Below are 16,738 nucleotides of genomic sequence, written 5' to 3'. Positions count from 1 at the left end.
CGCGTGCTCAACTCGGCGAAGCACGTGTGCGCGGGGGGCGAGGGGAGGGGTGGAATAGAGCGGGGGATGGGGTAGAGGAGATGGATGAAGAGCGGCGGCCCCATCCGCCGGCGGACGCACGCCGCCGCCACGCGTATATAAGCGCCGCGGCCCGGTGCGGCGTGCGCCAACATGATGGAGGGACCCAAGCGACTCGCGAGTGCCGCCCTCTTCGTGGCGTGCGCCGTCGCGGCGCTGGTGTCGTGCACCCGGGCCGACCCCGTGTCCTACGAGCGCTTCCGAGTGCTCCGGGTGTTCGCCAGCGAGGCGAACGGCGAGGCAGACGCCGTCCGGGAGCTGGCGTCTCGGCTCGAGGCGATTGAGATCCTGTCTCGGCGGAACGGTTCCCTGGATGTGCTCGCCTCACCCAGTGCCAGCGAGAGCCTCGTGGACTTCCTGGCTCAGCGCTCCATCCCCTACGAAGTCCTCGTCGCCGACCTTCAAGTAAGACGGTCGCCCCGCCGCCATTTTAAGAGTCGCGCGCGGATTCGGCCGCGTGATGGCTCCAAGAAAACTGTCGGTCTCATTCCCCTCTCTGCCTGCGTTTCCTCCGAGTGCCGTCGTCCCCCCATCAATTTTCTAGCGTGGTCGAAATAGATAATAAGAGTGTCTCATTATTCCATTCACGCGCGTGACAACGGATTCCATGGTGGCAAACAAATAATCCTTGTTTCTCGTGTCATCACGTTTAAATATTTTTCCCGACTTCTTATTTCCCAAAGGATTCAGATCGATGCCCTTCTCGCAATTGACCTCGTTATATTGTGAGAAATATGCGAGACTTCAATAGTGAATATTTTGGCAGTTTTCAAGTGCTTTGCCATGCCAAGCGATGCTAACTTATCTCGACGAGAGGTACGAATAACATTGTAATGCTTAGACTATGAAAAGTCTTGGATTTCGGAACGCTTTCCTTGCCGAAAATTAAATTAGTCTGTTGCAGATTCCAGCCAGACATAATACGCTTGCAAGTTCGGCCATCAATCAACGAAGCTACAGGGCAGAAGGGAAGGATTTTTTATACATAGAATAGAGTGAAACTTCTGGAAGATGTTTTTCCAGGATAATCATCCAGGATATCCGTAAATTATTCAACTCAAGAAACTGCCCCGTGCAAGTTACGTTCGGAGGTCGGGCTTCTGCAGTTGCAGTCGCAGTTGGGCCACCATGAGTGGCCCTCTAACGTGGGTCACTGGCTACAAGGACATATCACATTCGTCGCGAGATAGTGGGAGTTAACCGAATCCCAAAAGTGGGCAGATTATCCCTTCGACCATTGTCTGCCATGTGAGCTTCTTTTACGTAGTATTTTTTTTTTACTTTCCCTCGTAAGTCTTGTTAGCATGTCGCTCGCTGATATCTTATCTTCCACCACTTGAACCTGTTATCTTCCACTGGATGAATTCATCTGGATTGTACCGCGATGAATTACCACGAAATTTAATTTACGGGCAGATGAGATCGAGAACATAAAGTGGCATCAGAAGAGAGGATTTGCCTTACTCATCGTGAATTCCTGATAAACCGATTCCAATCCCAATTACAGGGAAACTTGCATCAATAGAGGAACCCAAAATACCTTGCCGGTCCCATGATCGGAACGGTTTGGAATGGAAATAAACCCTATTGATCAATTGAAGCCATAAAATATTTTTTCATCGCGTAATGGATTTCTACTACGGAGTAAATTGAGTGGTGGACACTACATTTGCTTTGTCATAAATTTTCAGAAATCTCCCCTTTGGGCATATTAGTGTATTGGCCAGAAATAAATGAGATGTCTTGCCGCAGTGAAGTTCGTTGAGTCAGAAGGAAGACCCACCGTTCGTTTGTAATGTTGAAGTCGTTTTCTCACCTCACATTTGTGGACCGAAGAGTTTCAATACAATTGGAAAGCATTGCATTACACGACAGCTAGGGCGGGTTAGATGATCTGCTCTATTTTGCGCCATTTATGAGCTGTAATTAACCCATTATTCAATAAGCTCCGGAAATTATTGAACGGGATATTAACCCAACCTTTTATTTATCGATATTTAGATCGACCACCTAGAAAAGTAAAAGTTCCGGGACTTATTGAACGATGGGTTCATCCGCTTTTAGCTCCGTCACTCTCCTCTCCTCGGACAATGCCTCCGTAAAATTCACTTCACACGTGCACACTAACCCCTCTACATGCTTTTCTTTCCGCGTTGATGCTCTTGTTTCTGACGAAAATCTCGATATTGAAGTATTAGTAGTATTTATGGGAGGCGACCGACAGCTGAGGTCATTCGCGCCATAGGGGATGGACAGGAAAGGATGAAGGGTGGAGAGAAACCCGGCGTCGGCATTAGCCTACTCTTTACGAAAGGCGCCAAGGGGTCCGCAGTTTAACGTCCCGTCCGACGGACGGCGTACTCACTCAAAGTGCCCTCCACAAAGCACCTCAAGTAGGGATCGAGATGCCTCTGAACAATATTCAACACCGCCGGGATTTGAACCCGGACCCTCTGGGTGGGAAGCCAGTACGACAGCCCCCGCACCATCTCGATCCCCTCGATATTGAAATATTTTGTCTTTTAACTCAGCCTACCGATTCTAGAGGTGCGTAAATTTTCGTAGATGCTACTGTGGTGGAGGTGGATTATTTTCACACAGTTAAGAGAACGGATGCAAAAGTTCTTTTTGGTTTTCTTTTATTTCTCTCCTATCTATGAGAATTGGCATGCCGTAACTTGGATGATGATTATGAGGCAAGATGTCGGAATTAGTTAGTCGGTGAGCAATCCTCCCGCGATCGTAATTTTCCCGGAAAATGATCAGGGATTGTGACTCCGAATCACAACTTCAGAGCTTTCGGCGGTGCGTGGATACCGTCGGTAATGAGAAATGGTGCGGCGTGCCCACCCTCGCTCTACGGTCGAGGCTTTGGCAGAGAGGCGGAGGGGGAGGCAGCACGAAGGGGAGGAGGGAAAGGCAAGGAGTGGGGAAGGGGATGGCGGTCAAGGGAAAATGAATCCGATGAGCGTGGGAACGGAGTGGCGGAGAGAGTGATCGATCCTTGGGGGTGTTCGAGGAGGCGACGACCGGGCACCTTTCGAGATGCGAAGCAAGTTTACCATCACAATTTGAAGCGAGTCTCTTCAACTTGTATTGTCGTGACGATTCACCTTCAGTACGCTGAAGAAAAGGGCCATTTTGTGGCCGAAATACGCGCATTCGTATTCACCTTTCTCATCCCTTAACTTTTTTTACCCTTTACCTCATCCTCTGACTTATGGCGATAGCCAACTAATCTCATTTGTTCTTTGTTTTGAAAGGTAAACTGTGTACGGCTATTGGAGTTTTTCATTTATTTAAAACATGAAAGCGGTCTCGCAATTTGATTCATTCATTCCCTTGGTTTTTCATTTCAATCTCCATGATGGAGAATTGCGTAGCTCTCTGGAAATGAGCTCAACATTTGAGTGTAGTTCATGCCTTAATACTTTTAACGGTGCCCACAAATCAGAGGAATATGCGGCTCTGGTCTAAGGCGATTCTTATTACTTACAAAAACTGAAGGAGCGGTGTGATTCAGATTTGTGATCATGGAAGATTAGGCCATAATTTGCGTGAATTGCAAAGATGAGGGATCGCTCTCGGAGCGTATTTTTATAAATTACGAAGAGATAAATACAATCAACTATTTTTTTGGTAATACCTGTATTTCCACAGGAGGAGAGGAAGCGAGACGAAATAGACTGAATGGGGTGTGAGTCCCGCCAGGTACGAAGAGAACAAGTGAAGCCAACATTTAGGCTTTAGCAAAAGTGATTTGAGGGCACATAAATTTTCATATGACTCCGAGGGAATCTTTAAGAGCCCCACATAACGACAAGTGAGAGGGAGAGTGTTAGAATTATCTCACCACCGCACTTTTTGTAGTACGATGGGCTATCCTATATTTTTAATTATTGCTAAAAAATAAGCGAGATAAAACTTTAATTTTTATTTGTCATTCTTTAGATTTCTTTGAATAGCCGCAATCCAGATTTATGTATTTCTACCAGAGTTACCTTTCGAAGGCCGTTATTGTAGAACTAAATAGATTCCATCGAAACACATTTTTTCACTTTTTGGATGACGTCATTTTTGCTGTCAAACCTTCGGCCCCGCAATAGTTTTTTGAGTTCTGAGAATAGGTGAAAGTTGCTCGGGTTGAGATCGGGAGAACAGGGTGGATGTGACATTTCAAAACCACATCGTTTTGATTGCGGGTCGCGCCTTGGTCGTGATTGAAGGTCGCACCATCTTTGCTTCTGCAAAGGAGTCTGTAGTCGTGGAACCCAGAATGCTGACGCCTTTGACATGTGCAGTTCTTCGCGAATAATTTTCTACCCACTGCCGTACCTAAGGTCAGCCTCATTCATGATCATTTGAATGGTTGCTCTTCGGTCCAATGGGATAAAGTTCTCCACTTTCTGCACTGTAGCAGCATCGTCCGTGAGTGATGGTCGTCCACTTTTTTGGATTTTTTGTGAGAGACATTCGGGTAGTTTGAAGATTACTTTGCTACCTTGCAACTGTGTCATAAAACGTATCATTTCCATAAATAGCCACCCTTTCAATGAGGATCGTCGGGCATTGTAACATTTCAAATGAGAACTTAATCACACTGCTTCAGGTATATCTTCTCCATACTGCAAGTTATTCATTCTACGACTTCCTGAAAAGAAAAAAATCAATAGTAATGGCGGTAATTTACCAAAATTATGTTCACACGAATCAATTAATATTCAGAATAAATTTTATCCAGATATCTGGGTAATTTCTTAGTAATAATTACTTTAAGACGATGCCCCCACGTACGTGAAAGACATTGTCGATGAAGATAACTGAGGGTATTTTTTCCCAATCATTGAGTTTGGATTTCTGATGTGTCCCGTAAATTTCATTGGTCTCCCATCTAACCTGCTTCTCCCGACCAATCCAGAAATCACCAATTCGGAAACGTTTTTCGATTTGAAAATTGAAATAATATTTTTTTTAATACGGACAGATCATTAGGAGAGAATATGGCGTTTCAATTAGTTATCAAGACCTTAAACATTTTTTTGTAATTTTTCAAAAGTGATTAAAATTCCAGCGTTATAGTGTTAAGTCGAGTGCATTCCATGTGTAATTTATTTACTGCTCTATTAAGCTGACAAAATTCATCAAAAAATCAACTTAGGCGTTGCTAAAAATGTGACGAGCAATGGTAAAGCACATTTAAGTTTATAAAAGGCAAAATTTGATTAGCTAGATGGGACCGGTGAAGTATTCGTTTGCAAATTAATGTAAAACATACCTCTCATCTTCTAACACATGTCCGGGTGATAGCATAAGTCGAGCTCTCGGCCAAAGGGGTGCGCCTCCGCAACTGTCTCAGTGTTCAACGAGTTCGGAGGTGACATGTTACGTATCAATCAAATCTGAAGCCATTTGTTTACCTTTTACCCCTAAAAATAAGCTTATTTCACGATGTAATTCGCTTGTCTCATTTCCTGCGAATCCTCTGAAATGTGATCGACCTTGAAGGAGCATTAGTACGGACTGGTCACAATTAATCGCCCGCCATCGACTCCCTCGTGAGGTACTTCCGCACACGATTTCAGGCAAGTTGACGAGTCACACATCTATCTGCTCCTTAGATAATTCAAGTGGGTATAGAAGTGCGCAATCATATGACGGACGAAGTGGAAGAACATTTTCCATCTGGGAAGGAGGGTCCCACAACTGGGAAAAACTTGGTCGACAGAGCAGAACTGGAAAAATGAGCTTCGGGAGACTGATGATTATCAAATGGGGGGGGGGGGATGAAATAAGCAAGCATCTAACAAGGGTCTGGTAAAAAAGAAATCTAATGAATACACTGAATGGAGAACAACAGATCATGCTACTGTGCATGATTTGATGCATTCTGATTCCCTCGAAACAGGTGTGGAGGAAAAGGAAATCGGAAGACAGTCAAGTGCATAAACCGACGGGACAGGCATTTAAGGGACAATACTATGAGGCGTGAAGGCGAATAATTATGCAAACGCGGAGAGATTATCCGTTGTGATAATTGCTCGAAAAACTCCATCAGGCCGTCATCCCTAGAACGAGTGGCCATTTGTAAATGTAATACCCGTGATAGTGATAAACAAGTAGCATAAGCCTGTCATTTCATTGGATATCACTCTAGCTTTTATGTTTTAAACCCAATGTGACAGCACAGACTAGTTTATTTGTGGAGTGAATCGGACCATATTTAAAAATGTACTCCTGCCACGACCTCTGAGAAAATGGGGAAGTCGCAATTGATAGACCGCATATCTTTGAGATCAAGGCAGGAGATATTATGTACTTTGAAGCACGCCGAATTAGCATATGTCAAAGGCAAGGATCAACTCGTCCCTGGAAGTTGATCCGTAAGCGTCATTCGGATGTGATCGCGCCTCATCTTCCTCGAAGTGCTTTAACGACGTCCGCTATCAAACCGTCACTGCCATTTTAAGAAGCTCTCCTTTGTCTTGGGCCGAGATGTCAATTTATTATGCGTTTCCGAGAAAAAATCATGCTTTGAGCTTTCCTACACTAATTAGAAAGTAAATTATTTGTAAGCGTGAAAACGATGGCATAGGCAGGCGGTCCGGGTACATGCAATGCTTCGGAGCAATATCTTGATTGTTGATCTCCTCGAACCATCTTATTATTGTTGTAGCAATGCATAAACAATGTAGCTCCGGGCAGCCCTTTCGACCTTCCCATTCTTCTAGTACCACTCCTTTCCTTCACCATTTAAAAAGAAATTTTTGTAAGTGCTGACCAAAAAGCTTAGTTATCCTCAATAATTTTCATTCCGGACTCCCGAAATCAAATTTTAAAACTATAGTGCTATAAATGCGTATCGGCCAATTTATCATTAATTAAAATGAGATTTTCAGAAGAATTAGTAGCAAAATTAAGGGAGTAGGTGTTTAAAATCCTGCAAGAAAAGAAAAGGGTAAGAACGGGCCCACGCAAATATTTTCAACGAAATACAAAATATCAATTGAAAAATGTGATTGGAGGTTTTTTAGTTGAGGGAAGTATTCTGAAATAACAACGAAGGAGATACGTCAGGTAACAGCGCGTGCTGCCACCAAATGAGAGAAAGACTTTATTTTTGCTAGGAAAATATGTAAACATGTGCAATCCAATGCCATGGTTATAGTGAAATGTGACGACGGATTAAATACGAACTTCGAAGTGTCAAGAGGGTTGTTTACATGCTCACTCTCTCTCAATTACATTTGGAACATACATTTCATTGCATCAATGAGAAAGTGATGCACAAATTTGGGAACTATGATATTACCGTGCACAAAAATTACTCATTGACGACATGATGTGGAAAATTAACTGACAGGCAGGGCCATATCTTCAGGATAAATTAAGAAAAATCGTTTTCGGCACTTATGTATTTCGACAGTAGTTATAGCGCTGCGTTAGTTTTTACAAAAAGTCGTTTGCCAATAAGGTTGAGGGCACCAATTATCTCAGAGAGATATACATTAATGTCGAATGCGAGATCAATCGTGTTATACTATCAAACCTGTTATTGACGCATCAAATTTTCCCGCGATACATGCAATAAGAGATCAAATCTTAACATTCCCTCCAAATGGAATGAGCCAATTGAGTTTCTGTCGACCTCTTTTTAGTACTATACTTTAGTATATGTTACTACATAAAATAATATTTCCTTCGGCCTTGAAGAGCCCTTTACGGCCAAAAGGAATTATTATTTAATGAAGTCGGTCTATTCCCACCAAACTCACGCGTGTGTCGACGCTCTGATGAAAATGGTGTGATTTTCAGGGTGTCAGATCATCCTGAGTAGCCATAGGTAAAGTAAATGTCCCCGAGCATCGTCATCAGCCCGAGTGTTTGCTTTGATAGATGAGACCAGACAAGACACTTCTAATGGCGTGCGAATTTCACATGTTTGGGAGGCAAAGGAGCCCAATTCGTTCCCCTGCCCCACCATTCGCTTTCCTGCGATTTTCTAGTAACCATCTAATCTCACTACTTGGATTTTAGATGTGTAGTTGCCTAGATGATGACTCAAATCCCGGCCGAGAGCTTTTTAAATGATAATCATCGTGTCGAATGGCACCGGGGCCTTTTTCATTCATTCGTTCCTTGTCTTTTGCAGGAAGCAATCCGCTCGGAGAATCCACTGCCAACGGTTGAGGAGAGCGAGGTTTGGGAGAACAGGGGTGGGCATCGGATGAGCTGGCGGAGATACCACCGCTTCAAAGGTGACAATCCCATGTTCTGCGTCAAGCAGCTCGCCCAATTAGCACTCATTCACATCCATTAATAACCTAAGTATAACTTCTTCCGCGCGGCTTCGTTCTTCAGTAAACTTAGCAGAATTAAATATATTACATTTGAGTGTTCGATGTTTTCTTCAGCATTGGGAAAATAGCTGCTAAATTTTACAATGGTTTATTCGTAGATTTTTCTTCCTTAATTCCTTTCCCATGCAGGTTAGTGTCCTCAGGTTTTTTTCTTTTCTCTGTTGATACAGCCATCCGCAAAACACGTAATGCTTGTCCTTATAGCCTCAAAGAATACCATTTAACATGGACACTAAGTAAAGAAACTTCCTCCTAAGTGAACATACTCGTACTTACCGTAATTCCATTCCAAGGCTATCAAAACAGGGTCTTCATCTTCGATGCATTGACTGTCATGTTAATGTTTCTAATCTCTTCTCATTTGAGAGTAATTTAATGTAAGTTGCAGGTGATAAATTTCATGACAAAGTCCATGCTCGTGAGCATGTGCTCTGGTGCCAGAGTACTTGGGAAAACCGGAATGGTTTCATTAAAGTAAATCACTGCACTCGTGTAATCAATAGGCTTCTAATGGGAATATAATTTTATTTCTCCTCGATGGTGGGCGTACCTATAGCAGAAATATTTTGAAGAGCGCGCGACGTCACGCCGGGTGGTGCTTGGGGAAGGGAACCGTGTGCTACACATTGCCTGAGCACGATTGCTGGCCATGGACGTACTCCGTGCATTTCGGACCGGTAACCTTGAAATACCTAACGTGTAATTCATGTAGGGATTTTAATGGCGACGGGGGTAGGTTAATCACTACCACCGCAACCATCAACCACTTTGATGGTTACGCTCTTAAACGTACATTAGTATGGCTGTAATTCTGTGGTTGTCTCTGACCTTATACCTCTTCCAATTTCCATTTATTAGCATTGCCTGGAACCTGAGACCCTTCAGACTCAGTGTGTGCGAGAGACAGGTTAAAAAAATCGGCTCAGCATATCCGTGATTCTCTCCATACCCATGTGCTCTAGGCTGTGCTTTGTGTCCTACTTGTTGTTAACATCGCCCTCTGTTGGTTCCTCTCCCATTATCGACCCCTCCTGCACCCCTTCCCTCTTGTTCTCTTCCGCCACTGAATACCGCACTATGATATTCTGTAAGGTCAAGTGGCGCGGACAACTGTAGGCATCGACGGATCGCTGCGCCTGGCCGTCGTTGACAGTTGCGTGCTTCGTGCACCAACCGATCGTTCTCGCACGCACAGACTTCACTGAATAAGAGTAGAGTGTGGAGATCTTTCTGTGATGCTATTGTCCTTCGTATTTCAATTGCACTTGTGTTCAGACGTCACGCCTAGAACCAAGATTTCCATTCGGTTTTCACACTCAGAAGTTATTCTAAGCGTATTTGTAGCGCTACATTTTGCCTTATATTTTTGTTTTGTGACGCTATATTGTGTTCTTTGTTTCTTTCGCTAGCCCGTAAAACGATAAGTAGCGTGAAAAAAAATGTTCAACCAGCGACACAAGGAATGAGATCATTTATCATTATAAGATATCCAGGATGAATGCCAAGTAAGGATTTCCGAAAGTTTTAAGCGAATTCAAAAGAAAAAGATAAGCAGAAAATTTAAATGAGAATCCAAAAACATTTTGGTCGTATGTGAGAGAGATTCAGGGAAATAAGTATAGAGTTACTACACTCAAAAACGATACAGACGAAAGAGTGACCGGCAGTTTGGAAAAGGCCAACTTATTAATGCCTTCTTTTATAGCGTCTTTACCAATGTCTCGCTGAATGCCTCCAATAGATTACCAAATCGTTTCCGCCAACCGAGGTCCAAAATTGAAATTTCACATTTAGAAACAACGTTTGCTGAAAAATATTTCTCCTAAAAAGCCTCCAACTTGCATAATAACCACGTTAATGCTGCAGTTCAACTGGAGAGTCCTTATGGTAAAAAACCCAACTGATAAATGAACAAATAATAGGAAATTGGTATGTTTAAATGAAGATTATAGATTGAATTATATTTTGCGAGGAATATTTAAGGTTCTCACGGGATATGATGAGTCTGATTGCTCCCCAAACGCATTTATTTCTAGATTCCTTATGACTTCATGGGGACTAAGGACATGGTTTTGAAAAATCTTATGGAAATAGAAGCGTCTTTAAAGAGATTTCAAACACTATTCATGTTCGATCTTTTAGCCTGCATGTTTCAATAATACAGGGATGAAATTAAAAATAACGTTAATTCCACCTCATTTCTTGCAATAATTACTGTAGTTAAAACTGATGATCCCGTCAGATGCAAACCATTTTGTTTTCCAATATGAACATGAAGGAGTAAACTAAGAAATATTTTGGAGTTTACTTAAAGGAGAATCTCGTGATGCGAGATGTGTTGCGGCCGCAGATTTTCTACGATTAAGTCTGGGTACGAAACGCTGTTTCAGTAAAGATGAAGGAGCCTTCGGTAGCAATTCAGAGAGAGCGAGAAGAAACCGAAGAGCAAATCGAAAAAGCCAAGCGTGACACTGCGATATGTCCTCACTCAAAACGTCGGCACTTGCAAAGATACTTGTTCCGTGAGCGCGAAGGAGGCCTGTGATATCATACGTATCATCACGAAAGCACCAATTTCCTGAATATCTTCGAATAATCTAACTGTTCGAGAGCTTACAATATGGAGGATAATCCGAGCACTTCCAACGGCGGCGCGCGCCAGAGACCGCATCAGAAACGTAGACATGGCCAAATAAAGGACGGCTCTTAACGGAAAATTTCGTCATGAAACGAGCCAGAGCATTTCGGGAAAGTTAAAGTTTGTAATCCTCTTCACAAGTTAATTCTAAAACAGTAATCGTTAGAGCACCTTCAGTGAAGCTGCAAAGCTCGTCAAAGTACTTGTTACAACCCCAATGTCACCGTCTGAGGCCGAGGGATGGTTTTAAGCACTGAAACGAATCAAAATCTTCCTCAGCAAAACTATGGGCTAAGATAGGCTTGTATTGCAATACTATAGACTTTCATGTAATATTATAGACTTGCATTGCTTTGGAAATACTGGTCGTGAGAAAAGAACTACTTCGTGGAATACAGCATTTCAATTTAGGAGTTATTGAAAAGTGTGTATCCAAGAAGGAGAGTCAAGTGTAATTGGTTTGAAAGAAAAAATGAAGAGAAACACCGACATCTGTAACAAATAACTTCATACGCATCGCAATGAAAATGTTTGCTCCAAGATCTAGAAGCAAACCTGATATTTTTTAATGTTAACTTCTTCTTTCGTTATTATCTATCCAATGTCAATAGTTAACTCTTATTTTAATTTAAATATCGATGATGTAAGTGTTTTAATGTGTACAATAATTTTTGCGACTCTTACACTTAATTTAATACGTAAATTTTGTTTCCTAAGATTTTATTTCTGTTTGAGATCGCCATGACCCGTTCAAGCCGAAGAAAACAATTAACAATTATATTTCCTACAGCATGTATTATCTTTCTAGATTTTCAATATTTCTACTTAAAAAAACTATTTAATTGATAAATTTGCTTTAAATTTTAATTAAAATATATTGCTAGCCATAATTTATCCTGTTAAGTATATGCTATTTAATTATTAGGAAAGTTATACAATCTGAGTACACTAAATTCTTAATATATCTTTTTGTTGCAATTCACAAACAGCTGCAGATGATTTATTTCGTTAAAATCCCTATTGAATTTTTTTAAGAAACTTGCATCAATGACGTTTGATTTGCTTGTTAATAACTCCTTTAAAATGCTTCTTCTATTTAGAACTTCTATTTAGCAAACGTGGATGTTTACAAAATCTGCTGCAGATACATATCGTCCCATCTGGCGCACGGAGTGTTGGACACTTTTCGCTCTTCTCAAACACTATTAAAAGGAATAAAACCGTATTTAGGTTCGGGATCATATCTCCAGTTCAGTGGAAGTGAGTCCCGCGGCAGAATTTGAATCGAGGCTGAGTTAGGCAACGCGGCACACGACCGTAGCCAACGAGGGCGCTCAAACAAAGGCCGCATGATGCCAGGACCACGTGTCACGACTTATCCTTGAATATATTTAAGCTACCTAATTTAATATGTACATAAAGCTACAGTTAATCACAGAATATCTTTTACGGAGCTGCGAAAAAAATCACACTTTTCAATTTCCCTTAATTTCTGGTGAGGTGTTCGACCTCCTGTGAAATTACACTTACTAAGGTTTTTCAAAATTATTACTCTTTCAATTATTATTTTATTTCTGAGATATCATCATGAGCATTTAGGTCTTCGCGCCTGAATTTTCGCTCCGCATATGATGGATGCGTGAGCCCCATTCGACCCCTTGCAATTTTTCGGGTAGGTTAATGTATTGTCACATTTCTCACGTTGCACGACCCGTCGCTCAAAGCACACGTCACTCCTCATTTTTCCTTTCTCTTTCATACCACACTGAGTACAATGTACTTGTGCATTTTTATGCATTTTCTGAAAATTAACTGTGTTGGCCACCCACTTATCAAGTCAAGTAGCGCACGATTTATCATTTTACACATCAGAAGGAAATTGCAAAAACCTTAGAGGTGCAATTAGTAGAAACAACAAAGAAGTAAGAACGGTGAAAGGTGTCCTGCTATAGATTACATCACCTTGCAGAAAATCTTCAGAGTCTGGAGTGGATAATGTGATCTCTTGCACACTTGTATAAAATGTATTGGGTGAGAACAAAATCTGCCTGGTATCCTGCTGGCATGAAGAGAAACACATTTTTATAGGGCGTCGCAATAAATAATTATTCAGGTATCTAATTAGTTTTATTAATAACTAAGGATAATGGATGATGAAAGGGGCATCAAAATACATTTCAGACAGGTAGAAACAGGGAAGCAATGGCTGGGGGGTAATAATCTCAGGCCCTACAAAGAAGAATATCAGATATCAGATAAAGCTATCACTGTAGTGAAGATGCTTGGCAGAGCACTGGGAGTTGTTGCACAGGGAATGCTGCTTATTGATTCCAGCGGCTCTTCCTTGCCATTTGGCTCTTGAAAATGCTTATGTCCGCATTTGCAACACGCGGCAAGTACTTGGGATCCTTGCGAGAAAAATTCAACCATGGAATTGGAAAAAGTGCAGAGAAAACCTGCTATATTTGTTAAAAAATGGTACAACAAGTGAGTGATTGTGATGCTGGCCAAGTCAGGGTTGGAACGCTTTGTGTCACGAATAGAGCAAGCAAGCCAAACTAAGGCTTTTCGAAAGGTACATCGAACAGTAGCACCGAGGGAAATATTGTGGCCCCACATCAAAATGATAGAAATTCAAACCAACAAGATACGATATAAGAGTTGAATACCACCTCGCTCTTCTCTTGCACGCTATGTAATCATAAAAATCAGACGTAACCACTCCTACATATTTAATTCGAAAAGAAAATTTTAAACTTAACTCAAACACTCCCATTACTTCATGATTTAGGTAGGCATGTATTAGTGTGTTTCTGTATCTTGTATGTTTCTTCTGTATTTCTTCTGTATTCTGTATCCTGTATTCATATGTTCATATTCCGACATTCAGGCATGCAAATGCCTGAATGTCGGAATATGAACGCGTGAGTGGCCGATGCCCTAACATCCACCGCCGCACACACTCGCGCCGGATTTCGGGGTATTTCTTGGATGCGAATGGCAGTCACGTGCGCCGAGCGTGGTGTCGAGGAGGTGGGGTTGCGCGGAAGAGGAGAATGGGGGGATGGGTGAAGCGAGCACATGGCTTGACAATGGTGCATCAGAGGCGAAGATGGAGGAATTTCTGTGCTGCGGACAATTCAATTCGTCGCGGAGTTCAACGGTACCGGTGCGCAGATGACTCGTGTATTTCCCATCCTATGGCAAATGCACACCACCACCATGCAGAGGTTTGTAGTCCCCGCCGCCGTCACCCCTTCCCCCATACTCGTCAGGGGGTTGTGAACTGAATGTCATTTAGTAATCACTCACATTTCGACTTTTAATAGCATAAAAATGTAATGTTTTTCTTCTAAATGGTTTTTTTATTGCACGTTACTTTTACCCAAGCTGCCGCTGGGGCCATCCAGTCTCTAAACTAGCCTGTAGAGTATCCGCTACAAAATCCGACATAATAAGGCGGTGAATCATTCTTTAAAATCAACTCAATTGTGTGCTACTGTAAATCGAGAAATTACGAGAATCAAGCGATATCAATGTTTAATTAGTGTTATTGAAAAATGTATGATGTTACTGTGTTTGAGATCGCTTGTAAATCCTCGTGGAAAGATCTCAAGGCAATGAATTTCCTGCTGTGGGCGGGTAGAAGGAGGCCGAGGTACGTACGTAAATAGATTAGAGGGGAGCGCTCAACTCACCTTAGGAAGGGACCATTCCTGTCCACGCCACCCTCCCTCCGTCCACTCCTGAGTTGCGGTCTGAGGCTGCGGCCTGGCTGGAGGCACAATACTACCTTGATCAAAAATTTCCCGGAATTTATTCAGAAAATTAAAAATACAAGTTTATTCATCTAAATCTATATTGTCCCCTTCAAAGTAATCCCCATCGACTGCAACACACTTATGCCAGCGCTTGATCCAATCCTCGAAACATTTTTTATATTCGGTTTTCGGTATGTCCATCAGTGCTTCCTGCGATTTTTCCATTACTTCCTCTCGGCTGCTAAAACGCGTTCCCCGTAATGGTTTTTTAACTCGATTGAACAGAAAGAAGTCACAGGGAGCCAAATCAGGTGAATTCGGTGGCTGTTGGATGGTATTTGTTGCATTTTTCGTCAAAAAATTACGAATAATGATAGCACTGTGCGACGGTGCGTTATCATGGTGCAAAATCCACGAGTTTTCTGCCCACATTTCTGGTCTCTTTCGGCGAATTGCTTCACGCAAACGTCTCATAACGCCCAAATAATACTCTTTGTTTACTGTCTGGCCTTCTGGCAAAAATTCATGATGCACTACACCGTTGTAATCCATGAAAACCGTCAGCATTGCCTTCTTTTTTGACTGAAAACGACGTGGTTTTTTTGGTCTCGGCTCATTTGGTGAACGCCATTCACTTGCCTGATGTCTGGATTGCGTGTCGTACTCATAAACCCACGTCTCGTCTCCAGTAATGATCCTTTTGATGAATGTGGGATCGGATTCAGCCTCGCAAATCATGTCTTTTGCGACGTCAACACGGTCTCTTTTTTGCATGAAATTGAGGTCTTTTGCTGCTACACGACGGAAACCCAAATCATTAACCACAATGTCTTGGGCGGATCCATAGGCAATGTTCAAGTCCTCCGCTATTTCTCTGATGGTTAATTTGCGGTTATTGACCAACATTTCTTTTACTTTATCAATTTTTTCACCGACTTTCGATGTCGATGGTCTGCCACTGCGTTCATCATCTTCGATTGACTCACGACCACTTCTGAACCGCTCGTGCCACTGGTAAACGACCGTTTTTTTTAGAGAATCGTTGCCGAAACACTTTTCCAACATTTCCAACGTCCGTGCGCCACTAAATCCGTTTTTTACGCAAAATTTAATACAAGTTCGTTGTTGCAAATTTAAATCCATTTCTGCAATTGTAAAAAATCGCCAACACACACAGAGATAGATGTACTCTTGGCTACGTAACTTTTGCAAATGTCAAGTTATGACACTAAGATTTAAAGGGAATATCAACAACAGATGTACCAATTTAACAAAAAAAACAGAACTCAAATCGGAACGATGGGAGCGCCACACGGTGGTTATTCCGGGAACTTTTTGATCAAGGTAGTATCTAACATTTCAGCTTGGCAATGAAGTTACCCTGTAAGTCCCCACGAGTGCGTGTGGCAGGGAGTTATAAGTCTGGGATCATTGTAAATAGTAATAGACAAACATTACCATTTCTCCCTCACCAACTGCATCCTTGAAAATAGACCCTTCGGGTCTCAAAATCGTCCGTTGTGCAGTGCCATGTACATTTTTTTTTACATTTACATTTACATAACACCCCGCAAGCCGCCGCAAGGGCGTGTGGCGGGGGGTGCTAGATCACCAACCGTAAAAAGGAACAATACCACATGCAAAACAACAACGTGGAAAATTACACCCACAGCAGCGCACACACTCATGCAAAAATCCCTTCATCCAACACTCATGCAAACACAAATAACGCAAAACAACAAAAAACTGCACCCCAGGATGCAGCACGAAAGCCATCCTACAACACGCAAGCTAGGACACAACAAGCAAGAATGTGAAACATCACTACCGCATGAACATGCACCACAAAACACTCTACCCCCGAAGAGACTGTAAAAGGCAGGGAATGGAGTCCAGGGATGACC

At 42.3% G+C, this 16,738-nt stretch overlaps 1 protein-coding gene across 1 annotated transcript in view; it reads left to right on the top strand.

Moving 5' to 3' along the window:
- Positions 1-342: 342 nt before the first annotated feature.
- Positions 343-16,738, top strand: part of LOC139687031 (carboxypeptidase B-like) — a 29,714-nt gene continuing 13,318 nt past the window's right edge. The window contains exons 1-2 of the mRNA XM_071584132.1: positions 343-483; positions 8,228-8,333. Of these exons, the coding sequence (XP_071440233.1) occupies positions 8,303-8,333 (31 nt within the window). The 5' untranslated portion in view covers positions 343-483; positions 8,228-8,302. The remainder of the gene's footprint in view (positions 484-8,227; positions 8,334-16,738) is intronic.

Source organism: Hetaerina americana, unplaced genomic scaffold, assembly GCF_022747635.1.
Source record: "Hetaerina americana unplaced genomic scaffold, ioHetAmer1.1.p SCAF_16, whole genome shotgun sequence".
NCBI lineage: Eukaryota > Metazoa > Arthropoda > Insecta > Odonata > Calopterygidae > Hetaerina > Hetaerina americana.
The sequence above is the reverse complement of the archived record's forward strand: the minus strand, read 5'-3'. Positions and strand labels throughout refer to the sequence as shown.